Here is a 19729-nt window from a genome sequence, read left to right as displayed (position 1 = left end):
ACTTCAATGCCCACCATCCCCTTTGGGGCTCTCCAGCATCCTGCCCGAGGGGCTCCCTGTTAGCAGACCTTTTCAACCAGCTCAATCTTGTCTGCCTCAATACTGGCGCCCCTACTTTTCTTTCGGACACATCTCACACCTATTCCCATTTAGATCTCTCTATATGTACTCCCCAACTTGCACGCCGGTTCGAGTGGTATGCACTTTCTGATACATATTCGAGCGACCACTTCCCGTGTGTTATCCATCTCCTGCAGCATACCCCCTCTCCGTGCTCATCTAGTTGGAACATCTCCAAAGCAGACTGGGGGCTCTTCTCTTCCAGGGCGACCTTTCAGGATCAAACATTCCCAAGCTGCGATAGTCAGGTCGCACACCTCACGGAAGTCATTCTCACTGCTGCTGAATATTCCATCCCTCACCCTACTTCTTCTCCACGTCGCGTACCGGTCCCCTGGTGGACCGCAGCATGTAGAGACGCTTTACGTGCTCGTCGACGTGCTTTACGCACCTTTAAACGCCACCCTACAGTGGCGAATTGTATCAATTATAAACGATTATGTGCACAGTGTCGTCGTATTATTAAAGAAAGCAAGAAAGCCAGCTGGGCTGCTTTCACAAGCACCTTCAACAGTTTTACTCCTTCTTCTGTTGTCTGGGGTAGCCTGCGCCGGCTATCTGGCACTAAGGTCCACTCACAAGTTTCTGGCTTGACGGTCGCGAATGACGTCCTTGTGGCCCCTGAGGCTGTCTCCAATGCCTTCGGCTGCTTTTTCGCAGAGGTTTCGAGCTCCGCTCATTACCACCCTGCCTTCCTCCCCCGCAAACAGGCAGAGGAGGCTAGGCCACCTAATTTCCGCTCCTCAAATCGTGAAAGTTATAATGCCCCATTCACCATGCGGGAACTCGAAAACGCACTTGGCCGATCACGGTCCTCCGCTCCAGGGCCTGATTCTATTCATATTCAGATGCTGAAGAACCTTTCTCCTGCGGGTAAAGGTTTTCTTCTTCGTACTTACAATCGCATCTGGATTGAGGGACATGTTCCCGCATGCTGGCGCGAGTCTATTGTTGTCCTGATTCCTAAGCCGGGGAAGGACAAGCACTTGCCTTCCAGTTATCGACCCATCTCGCTTACCAGCTGTGTCTGTAAAGTGATGGAGCGAATGGTTAACTCTCGATTGGTTTGGCTGCTCGAGTCTCGATGCCTCCTTACCAATGTACAATGTGGATTTCGTAGGCGCCGGTCTGCTGTTGACCATCTGGTTACCTTGTCGACCTTCATTATGAATAACTTCTTGCGGAAGCGCCCGACCGCGGCTGTGTTCTTTGATTTGGAGAAGGCTTACGACACCTGTTGGAGGGCGGGCATTCTCCGCACCATGCATACATGGGGCCTTCGCGGTCGCCTCCCTCTTTTTATTCGTTCCTTTTTAATGGATCGACAGTTCAGGGTACGTGTGGGTTCTGTCCTGTCAGACACCTTTCGCCAGGAGAATGGGGTGCCACAGGGCTCAGTTTTGAGCGTCGCTCTCTTCGCCATAGCGATCAATCCAATAATGGATTGCCTCCCAGCTGATGTATCAGGCTCCCTTTTCGTGGACGATTTTACCATCTATTGCAGCGCGCAGCGTACGTGTTTCCTGGAGCGCTGTCTTCAGCGTTCTCTTGACCATCTTTACTCCTGGAGTGTCGCCAATGGCTTCCGTTTTTCTGCCGAGAAGACGGTCTGTATTAACTTCTGGCGCTACAAAGAGTTTCTCCCACCGTCCTTACGACTCGGTCCCATTGCTCTCCCATTCGTGGAGACAACAAAATTTTTAGGTCTTACATTTGACAGGAAACTTAGTTGGTCTCCACATGTGTCTTATTTGGCTGCCCGTTGTACCCGTTCTCTCAATGTCCTCCGTGTTCTCAGTGGTATGTCGTGGGGAGCGGATCGAACCGTCCTACTTCGCCTATATCGGTCGATCGTCCGCTCCAAGCTGGATTATGGGAGCTTCGTATACTCCTCTGCACGGCCATCCATCTTACGCCGCCTCAACTCCATACAACATCGGGGTTTACGACTTGCGATCGGAGCGTTTTATACTAGTCCCGTCGAGAGTCTTCATGCTGACGCTGGTGAGTTGCCACTCACCTACCGGCGCGATATACTGCTTTGTCGGTATGCCTGTCGGCTACTGGCAATGCCCGACCACCCGTCTTATCGTTCCTTTTTTGATGACTCTCTCGACAGTCAATACGGGTTGTATGTCTCCGCCCTGCTACCCCCTGGAGTTCGCTTTCGTCGCCTCCTTCAACACCTTAATTTTTCACTCCCTGCCACCTTTCGAGTGGGCGAGAGCCACACGCCACCTTGGCTCCAGGCTCAGGTTCGCGTCCACCTTGACCTCTGCTCACTCCCAAAGGAGGTTACCCCCGGTTCAGTCTACCACTCCCGTTTGGTCGAACTTCGTTCGAAGTTCATTAATATGACCTTCATTTATACAGATGGCTCTAAGACCAATGACGGGGTCGGGTGTTCTTTTATTGTCGGGGCACAAAGTTTCCAATATCGGCTCCATGGCCATTGTTCGGTCTTCACAGCTGAGCTCTTTGCCCTCTACCAGGCTGTCCTTTACATCTGCCGCCACCGACATTCTGCATATGTCATCTGCTCCGATTCCCTGAGCGCTATCCAGAGCCTCGGTGATCCGTACCCGGTTCACCCTTTCGTGCACCGGATCGAACGCTCTCTTCAGCAGCTGGTGGACGTCGGTTCTCCGGTTAGCTTTATGTGGGTTCCTGGCCATGTCGGTATCCCTGGGAACGAAGCTGCAGATGCCGCGGCCAAGGCTGCGGTCCTCCAGCCTCGGACAGCTTCTTGTTGTGTCCCTTCGTCAGATTGTAGCAGGGTAATTTGTCGGCGCATTGTATCGCTGTGGCATGCCGATTGGGCTGCACTTCCAGGCAACAAGCTTCGGGCCTTGAAAGCTCTTCCCGTGGCTTGGACGTCCTCCTCACGCCCTTCTCGGCGGGAGGAGGTAGTTTTGGCCCGGTTGCGAATTGGCCACTGCCGGTTCAGCCATCGCCATCTGCTGACGGCTGCGCCGGCGCCGTTCTGCCCATGTGGGCAATTGCTGACGGTCCGCCACATTTTAACGTCGTGTCCGGATTTTAACACCCTGCATCTCGATCTTGGCCTGCCATGTACTGTAGAAGCCATTTTAGCAGATGACCCACGAGCAGCTGCTCGCGTTCTTCATTTTATCAATTTGACAACCCTCTCAAAGGACATTTGATTATGCTGTTTTCTTTTTTAATCCTATGCCTGTCAGTATGTCTTTCATCGTGTTTTCCGTTTCGTTTCTGTTTTAAACTTGTGACTCGCGGTGCATTCCTAAAGTAGTCTGGGCGCTAATGACCGTTGACGTTGTGCACCCTAAAACCACAAAAAAAAAAAAAAAAAAAAAAAAAAAAAAAAATTCTCCTCTACTGAGTAGGTGCAGTATCCTCATGGCAAAAACGATGGCTGTAATGTGAGTCTTAGCAATGGGACTTCTCTAATATGTTGTGCTCTTGGTCTGGCAATGCCTTTGATGTTTATGTAGAGGGCTGGTATGACATAAAAATTCAGTGGTAGCAGAGTCAGCTGCATCTTGCTAGAGGAAAATCCCTTTCACAGTGGGTGCTAATGATATTAGTACAGATTGCTGCATGGGCCCATGGTGATACAGTGAACTGTATGTAATCCTCCGTGACCAATCTACATCCAGCAATTGTGTGGCATGGGCAGTTAGCAAAAGCCATCTTAGATATAAAAAAAAAATCAACAAGCCAAACAAGAGGTTAACCAATATGCCACTGGACTGACTGTGTACTTAGCATCTATGTTGTGTTTCAGAATAGACTAATGTAAGGCTCATCCCTCTAAGTGCAACTGTTTCAGCATGACTCGCTCGAAGCTCACTCCATACATCCAGCTTTCTATTGGTCTTGAGATGGAATGAAACAAAAGTGAGGTGCAAACATTGTTGGCAGAAGTCACAGAATTGCAGTGAGAACTGGGCCATTGTTGGTGACCATTGATCATAATGTTCAAAAAGTTTCATTGGCTGGCCCTTCTTACCTGTTCCAGGTATATTTATGAAATAAGGCAACTTACACACCCTAATTAATAGCGGTCCAGCAAAGTTATTTATTCATTTCATTATTTGATTGGTATGGATTAGGTTGTGAATTGTTTGTGCTGATGTTTCCTGTTCATACTGTATGCAAGCATGGACTTGCGTATCCTGAGCTCTGACCATATGGTTCCTTTAAGTCCTCCACTTAAGATATTCCCCAATTACTTCACGTTCTTGCACATGGAGCTGAAGAAATGTTGAGGAAGCACTAATATTAACACTGCATAACAGTTAACAATCTCTTATAATTTAGATTCCATTATTAGAATGAATTAGGAGGCTTTATTTTCTGAACACATACTGTTATAAGAAACTGATTGTTGTGGTGTACCAACCTTTAGCATTCTACCTTCAGAAGGCTCATGTTCTCTAAAGCCTGTTGTGGTGACTACAGGTTGGTAACTGATACGGAATAGTTTTTTCATTATTTTTTTTATTTAAAATAAATGTGTGTGTAAAGCTGGAAAAGAGGTTTGCTGTCTTGGAATCAAAATATTGCATGACTAAATGGTAAAACTGGATGCTGCTTTTCTTTAACATTGAGCAGTATGTTGTACATTCATATTTCTCAGAATTATCAATTTACCTGAACAATTGGTTCCTATGCATTTTTGTGGTTGACAGATGTCTGTTTTCTCAGCATGTAAATGTAATACAATCCTCTCAGGATACCAACCACATCAATCTGCAGGGCATTCACAATGTTTAGTACAACCATTTTGCATTGTAATCTGCTTTTAATTCAGTTTATAGATTTTTAAATTCTCTTATGGTTGTATGAAACACTTTCATTGATGACATGATATGTGGCTTGCAAAATTACTGGCCATCAGATTCCTCAGAACACATCCCCTTTTTCTAAAGTTTAGTGGTCAGTTGCTAGGAGCTGTAAATGAATACCACCAAAATAGTTTTTAAGTTTATGTCCATTTAAATTTCACTTTCTGTCTCAATGACCAACTTTTAAATAGTAAACTAACACTTGCAAGTATGTACATTTGCAGGCAAATAGGGTTCCATACAAAGCCATGGGGAGGGGGGACATCTTACAGGCATTAGTAATATTCATTTATTGAGACTGGTGTAAATGTCAGACAAACTAAATATTGTACATGTTAAAACATCTATCATAATTCTTGCACGTGGAGAGAAAAAAATTGCTCATTGTGTTGTAAGAAGAGCAGAGAAATGTTTCTTCCTTCCAAAGACATATTGGAAATGTCTGGATAAGAATCCAAACTTGAGTTTGCAAATAAATATTGGGGTATTCATTAAGTTTTAAGCATCATCTAAAAAAAATAAAATAAAATAAAATAAATCCTGTAATTTTTTCGAGTAAAAATCTCTCGGTGTACATGCCGCGTCATGTACACCGAGAGATTTTTACTCAAGAAATACGTCGCGAAAGACTTCGTAGCCATACTGTAATTTTTTCGTTTGTTTGCAGATACATGTCTGCTGGCCTAGTACACATTGAAACCCACAGTAACATAGTATGCCAGCAGAGGAGTCCAAGTAAAACAGCACAGCTCATTATCCACTTTGTCAATGTGATGCATCGTATTGTTTCAGCTCCATTAATGACATACTAGGATATTTTTGCACAAATTTTGATGTGTACCTGAACTTGTAGTCATGTACATACAAATTAAATACATACCAAATCATTTTTTTTTTCCATTGAGGTGATAATTAAAACTTTAACTAGGCCTTTTAATAGTTGAAAAGATGATGATGCTGAACTCTTTTCTGACTGACACAAGGTTAAGAAATGTGACCCAGACAGTAACACCAAATTGATTTTATATTGATACTGGAGTGAGAGTTTCACCAAATCCCTTTCTGTGAAAATGACAATTTCCTTTGAAGTTTAAAATTACAGTCAAAATCCTCCTTAGGGATCTGTACATAAATTTCTTTAGTAAGCTATACATTGCCATTTCACATGTTTAATCTCAGTTTTTGTGACTGTTATGCACTTCTGCAAAACAAGATGGTCTGAGACTTGATAATAGAAACTGCATCTTACGGCACAAGTCAGAAGTTTCAGAATCAGTTATGTTAAGTACAGTTTGTGATTTCAGAATTGCAAAAAAGAGGTATGCAATGTTTAACCGCTGTTTGTTCTCTGTTTGGATAAGTACTTCTTACTGTTTCAGCTTTACCGACCCTTACTATTTTTATGTTCTGTTCAAATGCAGTGACAGTTTAACAGTTCATGGGTCACATTTTTGTCTGCAGGTTTCTTTTTCCACCTTGAAATTAATACTATATTATCATTTCTTTTTTTCCTTCTTCCAGAGACCGGTCTGTCCTTTATGCATGAAGCCTGCGTGAGAAACAAAGTGCCTTGACATCTGGAGTGATAAAATTCATGTTTTATATCATGAATTTAAATTGATGTGATACTTGTGTTAAATTGATAATGTGATACTTGTGATACTTGTTTGCAACATTTATATTGGGCTGCTCATCAGTGTTCCTTAATTTCTTCTTCTCTTTTTTTTTTCCTTACAAATGTGGCATACAAACTTTTAAAAATGTTAATTCTACCAACATTTGTGTGTAAAAATAATATAAACTGTTAGGAAGTAAGTCACTATTTAGAGATAGATTCTCTAACAGCTGTAACTGTATAGAAAGTAACAAAGTTTTAGTTACTATTTGTATGTGTCATATGGAACTGGTAATTTTATTCTGAGATATTTGAATTGTATTTCAAAATAATTGTAATATTAGTTTTATTAAAGGCTTCCTCTCTGGTTATTAAGATGACATATTGCTACCAGATAAGAAAAAAATAAGATTCTTTGTTTGCATTAGTACAAAAAAGATAGTTTTTAGTGAAACTAAAACCCTCATAATTTGTCTAAAATTGAAACTAAGGACTTCAAATGCATATTTTGCAACAATGCATAGCATCCATTACTCAAACAGTTTGAAACTAGGTAATGAGTATTAATATTTCATCTGTAAATCTTCTTTTAATACCATTACTTCCCAGCAGTAGACCATGATGCCTTTGCAACAACACAACATTGTTTCTGTTAACTAACGGTGGTGTCATACCTTAGGGATTCCTCAGTTAAAGCAGAAATTGTCTGCATCTAGCACAAAAGTTGTGTAAAAGGCCAGATCTGGAGATATGAGTGTTTCTTGTAACTTAATCCTTAGCGTTTGCATGTGTGAACAGGCCTTCATACTTGATACTTGCATTAAAAGGGAGGATGGCTAACCATAACCAACTAGCGCTCTCTCTCTCTCTCTCTCTCTCTCTCTCTCTCTCTCTCTCTCTCTAAAACCTATATCATTGTTCTGAAATGTCACTTGAACTGTGTCTTTGTCTGAATTTAAGATATTAAAAGTGTAATGTTGCAAGACTCGAGGACACACCAATTGCATTCGTAGTAAGTGTCCAGCACTATCTGACCTCACATTGTTATGAATAAATGACTGAACACCTTGGATTGATGTATCCTCAGAGGAGTTGTAAATTTTAGCCCTGTCTTTCTTTGATGTAACGGTGTTTTTCTTCCATTGTTTGGGACCTTTGGTGGCCGGATGGTGTTTTTGTCACACATTATACTCTGTAAATACCTTCTAGGATGTGGAATGAGTTAAGTTATTAATCAAAAGAAGCAGTCACCTTTGCAAGCAACTTCTGTAAAGTATGCTAACAAGAAGTTGACTGCTTTAAAAAAAAAATAAAAAAAAAAAAAAACACACACACACACACATTAAAATTGCTAATAAGGTACTCTTACTTTCTTCTTAAATATTGGTGGATTCAAATTTCCTATCTCACGTTTCTCAGTAACCTTTTATGGTTCATGAATTCCCAGTTGGTCCTACAATTTGCCATTTAATCTTTAATGTTGAAAATGTGTAGGAACCATGGCTAGTAAAGTGATGTGTTCAAACCTTTGGATTACAGACAGCTTTAGAGGAGGAAAGCAGTTACTTATTAAAAAAGAGCTACTTCTTCTATTTGCAGCTGCGTAATAATTGTTTATGGACCTTTACAGATTCAAAACACCCATCTGTATACTACATAATTTAAAAACATATTAAATATGAAAATTAATCTTAACTAGGTTTACAATACAGAGTTCAAGTGTTTGGTAAATGTTTTGTTTCTGATTAGTGGAGGTTTAATGATACATGCCTGATCTTTACTGGCAAAGTGGTAGACTTGTGCACCATAATAAGATTCCACTCTGAATTCTAGATAGGAAGTGATGGTTTATGTGAACATTTTGTTTCTTATGTACTGATCAGCCAGAACTTTGACCACCTACCTAATAGCCAGTGTGTTCACCTTTGGCATTGATAACAGCGACGACGCATCGTGGCAAGGGAGCAATGAGGTCTTTGTACTTCACTGGATGGCACCACATCTGCACACGAAAGTTACCTAATTCCCATAAATGCCGGGGAGGGTATCCAGTGAGCTCTGATGCCATGTTCAATCACATCCTAGGTGTGTTTGATCAGTTTCAGATCTGGCGAGTTGCGGGCCGGCACATTAGTTGGAACTTGTCACTGTGTTCCTCGAACCATTCCGTCTCAATTCTGGCCTTGTGAAAAATGCCACATGACCATCATGAAGGGGTGTACTTGGTCTGCAACCAGTGTATGATGCTCCTTGGCCATCATGATGGATTTCGCTAGCTCCACTGGACCCATGTATGCCCCACAGTATAGGTGTGAAGCAGCTTTTCCCCTGGAAGACATAGGGTTCGCACCCTACCATTGGCATGATGAAGAAGATATTGTGATTCATCAGACCATGCAGCACTCTGCCACCGTGCCAACATCCTGTGCCAATGGTCACATGCCCATTTGTCATAGTTGCCGCTGTCGTGGTATTAACATTGGCACATGCATGGGTCGTCAGCTGCGGAGATCTATTGTTAGGAGTGTTGGGTGTACTGTGTGTTCAGACACATTTTTTACTCTGACCAGCATTAAAGTCTGATGTTAGTTCCACCCAGGTTCCTGTGTCTCCTGTTTTACCAGTCTGCCCGGCCTACATCTGACATCTACTACTGAGGGGTGGCCGCCCAACCTCATGTCATCTGGACGTAGTTTCACCTTGTTTTCGTTATCTGTTAAAGGCTTTGCATAAAAATCGACATGCCATACTGCCATACCTTATTCATGGGAAAGTAAAGGTGAATCACAAAAGGTGCTAGAAGTGACTGCCCTCAACTTGTAAACACAGTTGAACACAACTCTGCAGGTTCTCAAAAATTGCTGCTAGAACCTCTGGAGTTACTGCCTAGATTTAAAGTATCATGATCGCTCATAAATCTTCCAAGTTGTGTGGTTTATTCGTGTAGACCTCACCTTTTAGGCCACCCCAGATTATGAAGTCATGTAGTCTTAAATTAGGTGACCTTGGGGGCCACAGTCTTTTTGGAATCACTCTGCGGAGGAAAAATGATTAGACCTCAGCCATTGTCACTCGAGACATGTAGTGTATTGTGCCATCCTGGTGGTATCAGCAGATGGCAAGTTTTTCATTGTCCAACTAGTTCACAAATTCCCGAAGCATTTTGATCCAAACTTCACTTGTCACAGTAGAGTCGAAAAAAAAATTGAGCCGACGATGTGACATTAAACAGAACATGCCAATCTTTTGTAAATGTAGGGATTTCTCAACAAATGCATGTGGATTTTCGTTACACAACAAACGTGTATTCTGAGAGTTTACATAGCCAAAGGTGTGGAACCCCACCTCGTCACTGAACCATTTGTACCACAATATTCCTGGCTTGAGCAATAAACTGCAGAAATAAACAGCAAAATGACGTCCCACATTCCTGAGATAAAACGTTGACCAGAATTGCAGGAGAGGTCAGCAATTGTTTCACATCAGTCACTTTTTTCCCAATAAGGGCAGCAATCCCCCACTCTGAAGATTCGACACTGTTCCACCACTCTTGCTCACTAACTTTTGTATGCAACACTTAGATGGTATATGCTAGTCACCAAAGGGTTCAATAAAAATTCGCTGACATGCCTTGATGGAACCATTAATCCAATATTGTCTCACAAGAAACTCCTTCAAGAAAATAGCAATACACTGTCACTAAACACTGAGCTCCAGCCCCCGTGATGCACAGAAACACCCTGTTGCATCAAATGATGTTGCAATGTTGCCACGTCAAAAGTTACACGGTGCAATTTCGGAGGAATTACTATATGTTTGTGGGGACCTTTTTTGAATGGGACACTGTACTTTCCATTAATTGATGTGCTGTTGCCAGGCCAGTTTATTACCTTTTCATAAGCCAAGGAATTACACAATTTTCTGTGTACCCATTGATCTTGACAAGTTTTGTTAAAATTTGGTTAAGCCTGATCCACATTGATACCATTTGTATACTTAGGGGAAAAAACTTTTGAATAAACTTTGAATACAGGGAGTCAAACGTTACGTACAAAATGTAAATAACACCAAAGAGCAATTCAGAAAGTTGATTAAAGTTCCGTGAGGAGAAAGGTCTTCCATTGGTAGTGTTAACAGTCGGATGCAGATTGAATGGAATTCATAGTATCTTGAAAAGAGGTTATAAGGTGAACATCAGCAAATTAAAACAGTGGTAATGTTGTGCAGACAAATAAACTCAGAGGATGTTGAGGGAATCAGGTTAGGAAATGAGGCACTAAATGCAGTAAATGAGTCCCTATGTGAACAGCGAAATTAAAGATATAAAATGCGGACTGCCAATGGCAAGGAAAGCTTTTCAGAAAACAACAAATATCAATTTAAACATCTTTAACAAAAACATGGATATCACCCAATGCTCTTCTAGGATTGTTTGTTTGGGTAATCACGTGGTGATAGACAAGCCGAAAAGGGCATTCAAAATGACAGCTCTGAGATACACTTAAGTGATCAAAAGTATCCAGACGTCCCCAGAAACATATGTTTTTCATATTAGGTGCATTGTGCTGCCAGTTACTTCATATCAGCGACCTCAGTAGTCATTAGACATTGTGAGAGAGCGGAATGGGGTGCTCTGTGGAACTCTCGGACTTCAAACATGGTCAGGTGATTGGGTGTCACTAGTGTCATATGTCTGTACGTGAGATTTCCACACTCCTGAACATCCCTAGGCCCACTGTTTCAGATGTGATAGTGAAGTGTAAACGTGAAGGGACACATACTGTACGAAAGCGTACAGGCCAACCTCGTCTGTTGACTGACAGAGATCGCCAATAGTTCAAGAGGGTCGTAATGTGTAATAGGCAGATATCTATCCAGACCATCACACAGTAATTCCAAACTGCATTAGGATCCACTGCAAGTACTACGACAGTTAGGTAGGAGGTGAGAAAACTTGGATTTCATGGGCAAGTGGCTGCTCATAAGCCACACATCACGCCAGTTTATGCCAAACACCACCTTGCTTGATGTAAGTAGTGTAAACATTAGACGATTGAACAGTGGTAAAACATAGTGTGTAGAGACGAATCACAATACATAATGTGGCGATCCGATGGCAGGGTGTGGGTATGGCAAACACCAGGTGAACATCTTCTACCAGAGTGTGAAATGCCAACAGTAAAATTCAGATGCGGTAGTATTACGGTGTGGTCGTGTTTTTCATGGAGGGGGCTTGCACCCTTTGTTGTTTTGCATGGCAATATCACATCACAGGCCTACATTGATGTTTTAAGCACCTTCTTGCTTTTCACTGTTGAAGAGCAATTTGGGAATGGCGACTGCATCTTTCAACACGATCAAGCGCTTGTTCATAATGCACTGCCTGTGGCGGAATGGTTACATGACAATAACACCCCTGTAATGGACTGGCCTGCAAAGAGTCCTGACCTGAATCCTATAGGACACCTTTGGCATGTTTTGGAAAACCGACCTCACCAACCAACATCGACACCTCTCCTCAGTGCAGCACTCCATGAATAATGGGCTGCCATTTCCCAAGAAACCCTTCCAGAACCTGATTGAACATATGCCTGTGAGAGTGAAAACTGTCACCTAGGCTAAGGTTGGGCCAACACAATATTGAATTCCAGCATTACTGATAGAGGGTGCCACAAACTTGAAAGTCATTTTCAGCCAGGTTTCCAGATACTTTTGATCACATAGTGTACCTGTATCCTGCAAAGGAAACAGTTTACCTGGGGGAAAGGAGATATATGTGGTCAACTGCAGGAGGAGAAACAGAGTGTCAGTAAGTGAGAGTCAGTTGGTGTTGAAAGTTAGTACATGGTGACATGGAAAAATACCAGCTGTCGCAAAGTACTCTGAAGATCTGCTAAACTGAGACGTTCAACATTATCCGTAAGAAGTAAATTACAACTCAGAACCACCAAATTGCAGAAGACATAAGGAACATTATAAGTATATTTAAGAACAGTAAATCTCCTTGGGATGGTGGGATCATTGTATAACTCCTGAAGTATGTTAAAAGAGATAGTTATCATTGAACTGACAGATTCTTAAAAATGATGCGCCATGAAGGAATTATCCAAATGGGACAGAAATTGGTGGATGTTATATACAACTACAGAAAAAGAAAGATTACAACTTTGTAAAAATTGGATGATTTATTCAAGAGAAAGAGAGAGAGATGATACAGCAGTACCTGTGTTGTTCAGAAGTATGATGCAATGTTCCTTCTGACATGCATGCGTGTAATAAGCGGTAAATCTGGGTTAGAGTCCTGCTCTGGCATAAATATTCATTGTTGTCATTCCATTATATGGCTGATGGCTGCCGACATTCACAACTGCAAATGTATTTCATGAAAGAGAGAGAATTTCACAAATTGAGCAAGTCAATAATGCAGTCGTCCACTTCTGGCCCTTATGCAAGCAGTTACTCAGCTGGTAGAGTTGCTGGATTTCCCCATGAGGTATGTCATTTTAAATTCTGTCCAACTGACATGTTAGATCTTCAAAATTCCATGCTGCTTGGAGAACTCTGCCCATAATGGCCTTGCTTGGCCAACAAGGTCATCAGATCTCTCCCCAACTGGGATACAACCAAGCAGCTCAGAATTTCAATGATCTAATGCACCAGTTGAACATAATTTGGCATTACATTCCTCAGGAGGACATCGACAACTCTATCAATCAATGCCAAGCCAAGTAATTGCTTGCATGATGGTCAGGGGTGAACCAGCACGTTATTGACTTGCTCAATTTGTGAAGGTCATTCTCTTGCATAAATCATCCAATTTTTCTTCAGTTGCAATCATTTTTTTGTCTGCACATGTACATTGAGGTGACAAGTCATGGGATAACAATATGTAAATACAGATGGCAGTAGTATTGCAGACACAAAGTATAAAATGGCAGGAATTGACAGACTCTGGACTCGGAATGATAGTTGGAGCTAGATGCAAGGGATATTCCATTTCGGAAATTATTAGGGAATTCAATATTTCGAGATCCATATGTCAAGAGAGTGCTGAGAATACCAAATTCTAGGCATTATCTCACCACAGACAATGCACTGGACGACAGCCGTCATTTAATAAGTAAGACCAGTGGCATTTGCGTAGAGTTGTCAGTGCTAACAGACAAGCAACATTGTGTGAAATAACCATGGAAACCAATGAGGGACGTGTGATGGATGTATCCATTGGGGCAGTGTGGTGAAATCTGGCATTAATGGCAGCGACGACTGACGAAGAGTGCCCTGCTGATAGCACATCATCTGAAGTACCTCTCATGAGCATGTGACGGTATCAGTTGGACCCTAGACAACTGGAAAACCATGCCTGGTCAGATGAGTCCCAATTTCATTTGGTAAGAGCTGATGGTAGATTTCGAATGTGGCACAGACCCCATGAAGCCGTAGGCCCAAATTGTCAATGAGGCACTACGCAAGCAGGTGATGGATGTGTTTACATGGAACTGACTAGGTCCTCAGGCCTGATTATTGACTGAAAATGATTGTTGTGCTACTTGGAAACCATTTGCAGCCATTCATGTTTCCAAACAATGATGGAATTTTTGTGAATGACAAAGCGCCATGTCAGCTGGACACAATTGTTCACATTGGTTTCCGGTCAAATTGATGAATAATCTTGGCCACCAAGATCACCCGAAATGAAGATCACTGAATATTTATGGGACATAATTTAGAAGTTAGTTTGTGCACAAACTCGTGCACTGGCAACACTTTTGCAGTTATGGATGGCTGTAGAGGAAACATGACTCAACATTTCTGCAGGGGACTTCCAACGACTTGAGTCCATGCCACGTCAAGTTGCTGCACTAAGTCAGGCGAAAGTAGGTCCGACACAATATTAGGAGGTATCCTACAACTTTTATCACCTCAATGTACATCTCATCTATTGATTTTTGTCCCAATCGGATAATTCCTTCATGATGCACTTTTTCATATTAGCGTAAAATGAGCAGAAATTGTTGAGTGCCGAGGAGGAGTCGGAAAGGGCAGATCGTATGAGGAACAAATTTTAAATCTGAAATGTAATCACATATCAAAAACAGAGAAGTAAGAATTTCACATCACCTTTGTATTGTAGACTTGACGAAAGTCTCAGATTCAGTGGACACCAAAAATTTTCAAATTTTGGAGGAAACAGACCTTCAGCAACGCAACATCTAAGGTAGGCTTTCATAGTGCTTGAAGATAAAAACTGGAGTCCATGGAGGCACTCTCCCCTTTGTTCTTCAATTGTGTCCCTGATAAGGTGGTCAGAGAAAGACAGCGAGGATCATTAGGAGTGAGTGAGTGGAGTAGGACAGATGCAAGAAAAAAGGAATATGGTAGAACATCTGGCTTTCAATTACAAAATTGTCACATTTTTGGAATCGTTAGAGCTGTGTAATCAAACAAGAGACAAGCAGCTAATGCAGAGTCACAGGTATCTGCCAAGAAGATACATTATATGACACAAAAAGATAGCTGGTATTATCCATTTCATAATGACTGACACCTAAATTTGAGCTTACATTGTAGTTACATCTTAAGACAAACATCGATGTTTTGTCCCGTGCTGGAATCTTATAAGTGTCTACTTTTATTTGGTGTATGAATATTGTAGTTGAAGAGAGGTGACATACGTGATAATATTTAATATTTTTTGTAGAGTGTCAGCTTCAAAGAGTCACCGAAATGAAACCTATTTATGTTAACAATAGCCTCTGCACAGTATGTACATATAACCATTTTGTACTACAAGAGGATTTTCACTACTTTCAGATTGGTTGGTTCGGAGAGAAATGGACCAAACTACAGGGTCTTTCCACATTCAAACAGGTCACGGAGAAGAAAAGAGTCTGGGAAGTAAAAAAGGCACAAAACTAACTGGGAAACACACTGAAAGAGAAAATGAAAGAGGCAAGACAAAAGGGGAGAAAATGCACTGAAAGGAAAAAAGTGGTAGAAGGTATTAAAAGAATATAGTAGATAAAGTGGGGTGGCTGATCACAATAAAAAACAAGGATGAGTCAGCCATTCTGAAACACACTAAAATCTCCCGTCTAAAAGACAAGGCTAGAGGAATATAGATAGAGAAAAGACGAACACCAAGGTAAACAAACAGCAAAGACAGAGTGAGGAGGAGTTAAAGGTGGAAGCCTGGGGGAGAAGGTCAAACGCCTACCATTAGATTGTGTGATAAAAACCTCTCACAAATAATATGTAAAACTATATCAGCCATTGAGGCATTGTCTCCAAACACTATTGGCAGTGTGACGGGCAGCTAAAATTGGGCAGTCCAATAATATGTGGATGACAGTCAAGTGGGAACCATAGCAACACCTCGCGACGGAGGAGATGACCATGAGTTAACCAAGTATGGCCAATGCGGAGACAGCAAAGGGCAATGGAGTCCCCGCAAGAGGCTTGCATGGATTGTCTCTAGAGTGTGCACCATTCAGTATCCCATATCCCAAAAACTTTACAGTGCAAGACCGATCGGAGATCATAATCTGGTGGACCGATCTCGAGAGTTGGTTTACCTGGTAGCCTGTTTGGCCAGTCTGACAGCAAGTTAATTGCTTGGGATCCTGACATGTCCCTGGGTCAAAATGGACACTAAACCTCAAGGACACTCCTAGATAGTCATTACCAAAGGATGGTGAAGGAAGCACTGGTTGAGAGCTTGCAGGCTGCTTACAGAGTCACTACAGATGGCGAAGGACTCGCCTGCACAGGAGGGGATATGCTAAAGAGTGTGAGAGCTAGCTACCAATTCTGCAGTGAAAACACTGCAGTCATCCAGCAAGGAGAGCTGTTCATTATGTCCAACATAAGCGTAAGCCAAACCAGTATGACCATTGAGCCATCAGTGTGGACTATTTCTGAGCCCTGGAACTCATCAAGTATAGAGAAAAATCACTGGCAGAGGGCCTCAGGTGGAACTGAGCCTTTTGGGCCGACTGCAATTGGAATCCCCGATCTGGGCCGTCATTGTGGTAGATGTATCACCATTTAGGGAAAAGGAGACGGTCAATTGGATGGTGAGGCAAACTATGAACATGGGCGGTATAATTCACATGCAGTTTTGTCACCTGATCTGCAGTGGAGGAACCCCAGCTTCCACAAGGCGGCTTTCACTGGGATCGTTCGGAAAGCTCCCATCGCAAGTCAAACTCCACAGTGGTGTATAGAATCCATCAGCTGCAATGCTGAGGGCGATGCTGAACCATACACCAGGCTCCCTTAGTCAAGACGGGACTGCACAAGGGCAGTGTAGGGTAATCAGCACCCCTGTTGGTGTGACTCAGGCATCGAATAATATTAAGATGCCGCCAGTGCTTGTCCTTAAGCTGACGAAGATGGGGAAGCCAAATTCAGTGGGCATTGAAGACCAGTCCCAAAAACTGGTAAGTCTCCACCACATTAAGTAGTTGTTCATCAAAGTAAGGTTGCGGATGTGGATGGACAGTACGATGATGGCAGAAGTGCATGACGGCAAGTTTTGACGGCTGAAAACTGGAAGCCGTGAGTGAGGGTCTATGACTGCACCTTTCATATGGCTCCATGCAGTCGGAATACAGCCACACCAATAGAAGAGGAGCCAAAGGAACTGCAAAAATCATCAGCATATAAGAAGGGGATACAGATGACCCCACTGCAGCTGCAAGACTATTAATGGCAATTAAAAGGGGGGAAGGCTGGGGGCGCTGAGTATAGAGCCCTGTGGGACCCCATTCTCTTGGAGGTGGGGCAAACTGTGTGAAGCACTGATTCGAACTCTGAAAGTATGGAGTGACAAAAAATTCCATATAAAAGTCAGGAGCGGGACTCGAGACCCCACTCATGCATGTAATGAAGATATGTCACCAAGTGGTATTGTAGGCTTTCGTCAGGTCAAAAAAGATGGCACTAACACGCTGATGCCAGGAAAAGGTTGTTTGGATGGCAGACTACAGGTAGACAAAGTTGTCAGTAGTGGAGTGACCTCGGTGAAAACTGCCAGCTTACCATTTGTTTGACCAGCTTGCACAGAACTTTGGTGAGACTGATAGGACGACAGCTATTCACATCTATTAGGTTTTTATCAGGTTTTAGCACTGGAACGATGTGAAGGAAATTTGCCATCACTCCAGATGCTGTTGAAGATGGCAAGGAGGTGGCGCTGGTAATTTGCTGACAGATGTTTAATTATTTGGGAATGGATGCGGTCTGGTCCAGGGGATGTGTCAGGACAATCAGCGTAATGTTGGAGGGCCCGCCTACTGTTTCTGATGACTGCAGTGATTTCTGGCAAACACCAAGGCTTTGCGGAGGCAACCTGAGGAACAAGGGACTGCCAATACAGCTGCGGCAACAATGGTGGTAGTGATGGTCTGGATCACCTCATCAATGCTGCCATGCAACGGAGATTCCCGACCACAGAAGTTGTCGTGAGCTCTCCAGTGGATAGACGGGAGAAGGGTAGGATTCTAAACAAAGAAATCAATGGCCGAGTATGTGACATGTGCCACACTGAAATGAGTGGGAGCATCTGTATTTAGGAGGTGAAGGTCGAGTTGATTTAGTAGATCCTCGATATCTTTACGATGGCCAGTAATCTTGGTTCCACCCCACAAAGGGTATTGGGCATTAAAATCACCCAGAAGTAGAAAAGATGGGGGGAGTTGGGAAATTAGTGCAGCCAATACATAGTGCAGCAGTTCACCATATGGAGGAAGGTAGATGTTACAGATAGTAATTTCCTGCGTTCTCCTCACCCTGAAAGCCACAGCTTCTAAAGGTGATTTATTTTTTTTTTTTTTTTTTTTTTTTTTTTTTTTTTTTTTTTTTGGGGGGGGGGGTGTTCACTACAGACCAAGGTAATGACACAGATACAGACTCCACCTGACATTCTGTTACAGTCAGTATGGTTTTTGTAGTACCCCAGATAGCCACGATGGGCAGGGGTCCGCATTACGGAAAATCAGGTTTCCTGAAGGGCAACACAAAAAGCAACTGTAATGCTTAAAATTTGTTATAACTCAGCCAGATGGGAGAAAAAAAATGCAGCCGTTCCAATGGAGAATGACACTGTCGGTTGTCTGGGAAGGCATGAAGGGACCAAGGAGGCAGTTTACACCTCAGGGTCACCTGCCACCACCAGTTGAATGCAGTTATCCACAGCCATTGTGTCTGAAATGTCGGCAAGATCTAGGTCCTCGGGGGGACAATAGACTGTCCACCTTGTCCTCAGACAGAACCAGAGTCTCAAATTTCTTAACTGATTTCTTCTTCATCGGTTTGCACTTGCTTCTCTTTAGGGGTTGCTGGGAGGGCTTCTCTGAAGTAGCATCATGGACAGAGTAAAAGCATGAAGCCCTTTGACCAGTAGCATGTGGCTCCTTCAGCCACTGGCTGCGTCCTCTTTGACACTTGTAGAAACCTTGGAAGAGAGAGTCCTGAGAGACCACTTCCGTGCAAGAGGAGCCGGAGGAGGCTGTTGCTTCTCTGGTTGGGGTGTGGGGACTAATGTCCCGAGTGTTTGGGAAGGCATTGCCCCCAAAGTAGAAGTTTTGGGAGTACTGGAAGAAGTGCCCCCAACCACTGAGGTTGGAGGGGGGGCAGGGGATGGGATGGAACTGGATGGCCGGGAGGGCCCACTGAGCAAGTTTTAGATGAGGAGAGTGTTGTTACTAATGAGGGGCACGACGTCATGGCAGCAGCACAAGATGAGAGTAATTGAATGGGGTGCAACCTTTCATATTTCAGTGTAGCTGTTCTGTAAGTTATCTGTCCAGGATCTTGTATTCCATAATTTTCCTCTACTTTGGGAGTACTGTGCTCTCCACAGTTGACATAGGTGGGAGGATGGGCACATGGAGTATTCGGATGCAGTGGACGTCCGCAGTCTCGACATGTGGTGCTAGAGTGGTACTGGGAAGACATGTGCTCAAATTTCCAGCACTTACAGCACCACATTGGGTGAGAGATGTATGGTTTGACATCACATCAGTAGACCATCACATTGACCTTTTCAGGTAACAAAACACACTCAAAGACCAAGATGAAGGCACTGGTAGCAACCCCGTTGTCTTTAGGTCCCCTATAGACATGCCACCCTACATTCTAAATTGGCACGTAGCTCATCGTC

The 19729-nt window shown here is 43.0% G+C and overlaps 1 protein-coding gene across 1 annotated transcript in view; it reads left to right on the top strand.

Annotated features, from left to right (window-relative positions):
* The window catches only part of LOC126256149 (uncharacterized), a 68784-nt gene extending 61116 nt beyond the window's left edge, over positions 1-7668 (top strand). The window contains exon 3 of the mRNA XM_049955458.1: positions 6471-7668. Coding sequence (XP_049811415.1) covers positions 6471-6506 — 36 coding nt within the window. The 3' untranslated portion in view covers positions 6507-7668. The remainder of the gene's footprint in view (positions 1-6470) is intronic.
* Positions 7669-19729: the final 12061 nt, after the last annotated feature.

Source organism: Schistocerca nitens, chromosome 1, assembly GCF_023898315.1.
Source record: "Schistocerca nitens isolate TAMUIC-IGC-003100 chromosome 1, iqSchNite1.1, whole genome shotgun sequence".
NCBI classification, from domain to species: domain Eukaryota; kingdom Metazoa; phylum Arthropoda; class Insecta; order Orthoptera; family Acrididae; genus Schistocerca; species Schistocerca nitens.
This window is presented reverse-complemented; position numbering and strand designations above follow the sequence as displayed.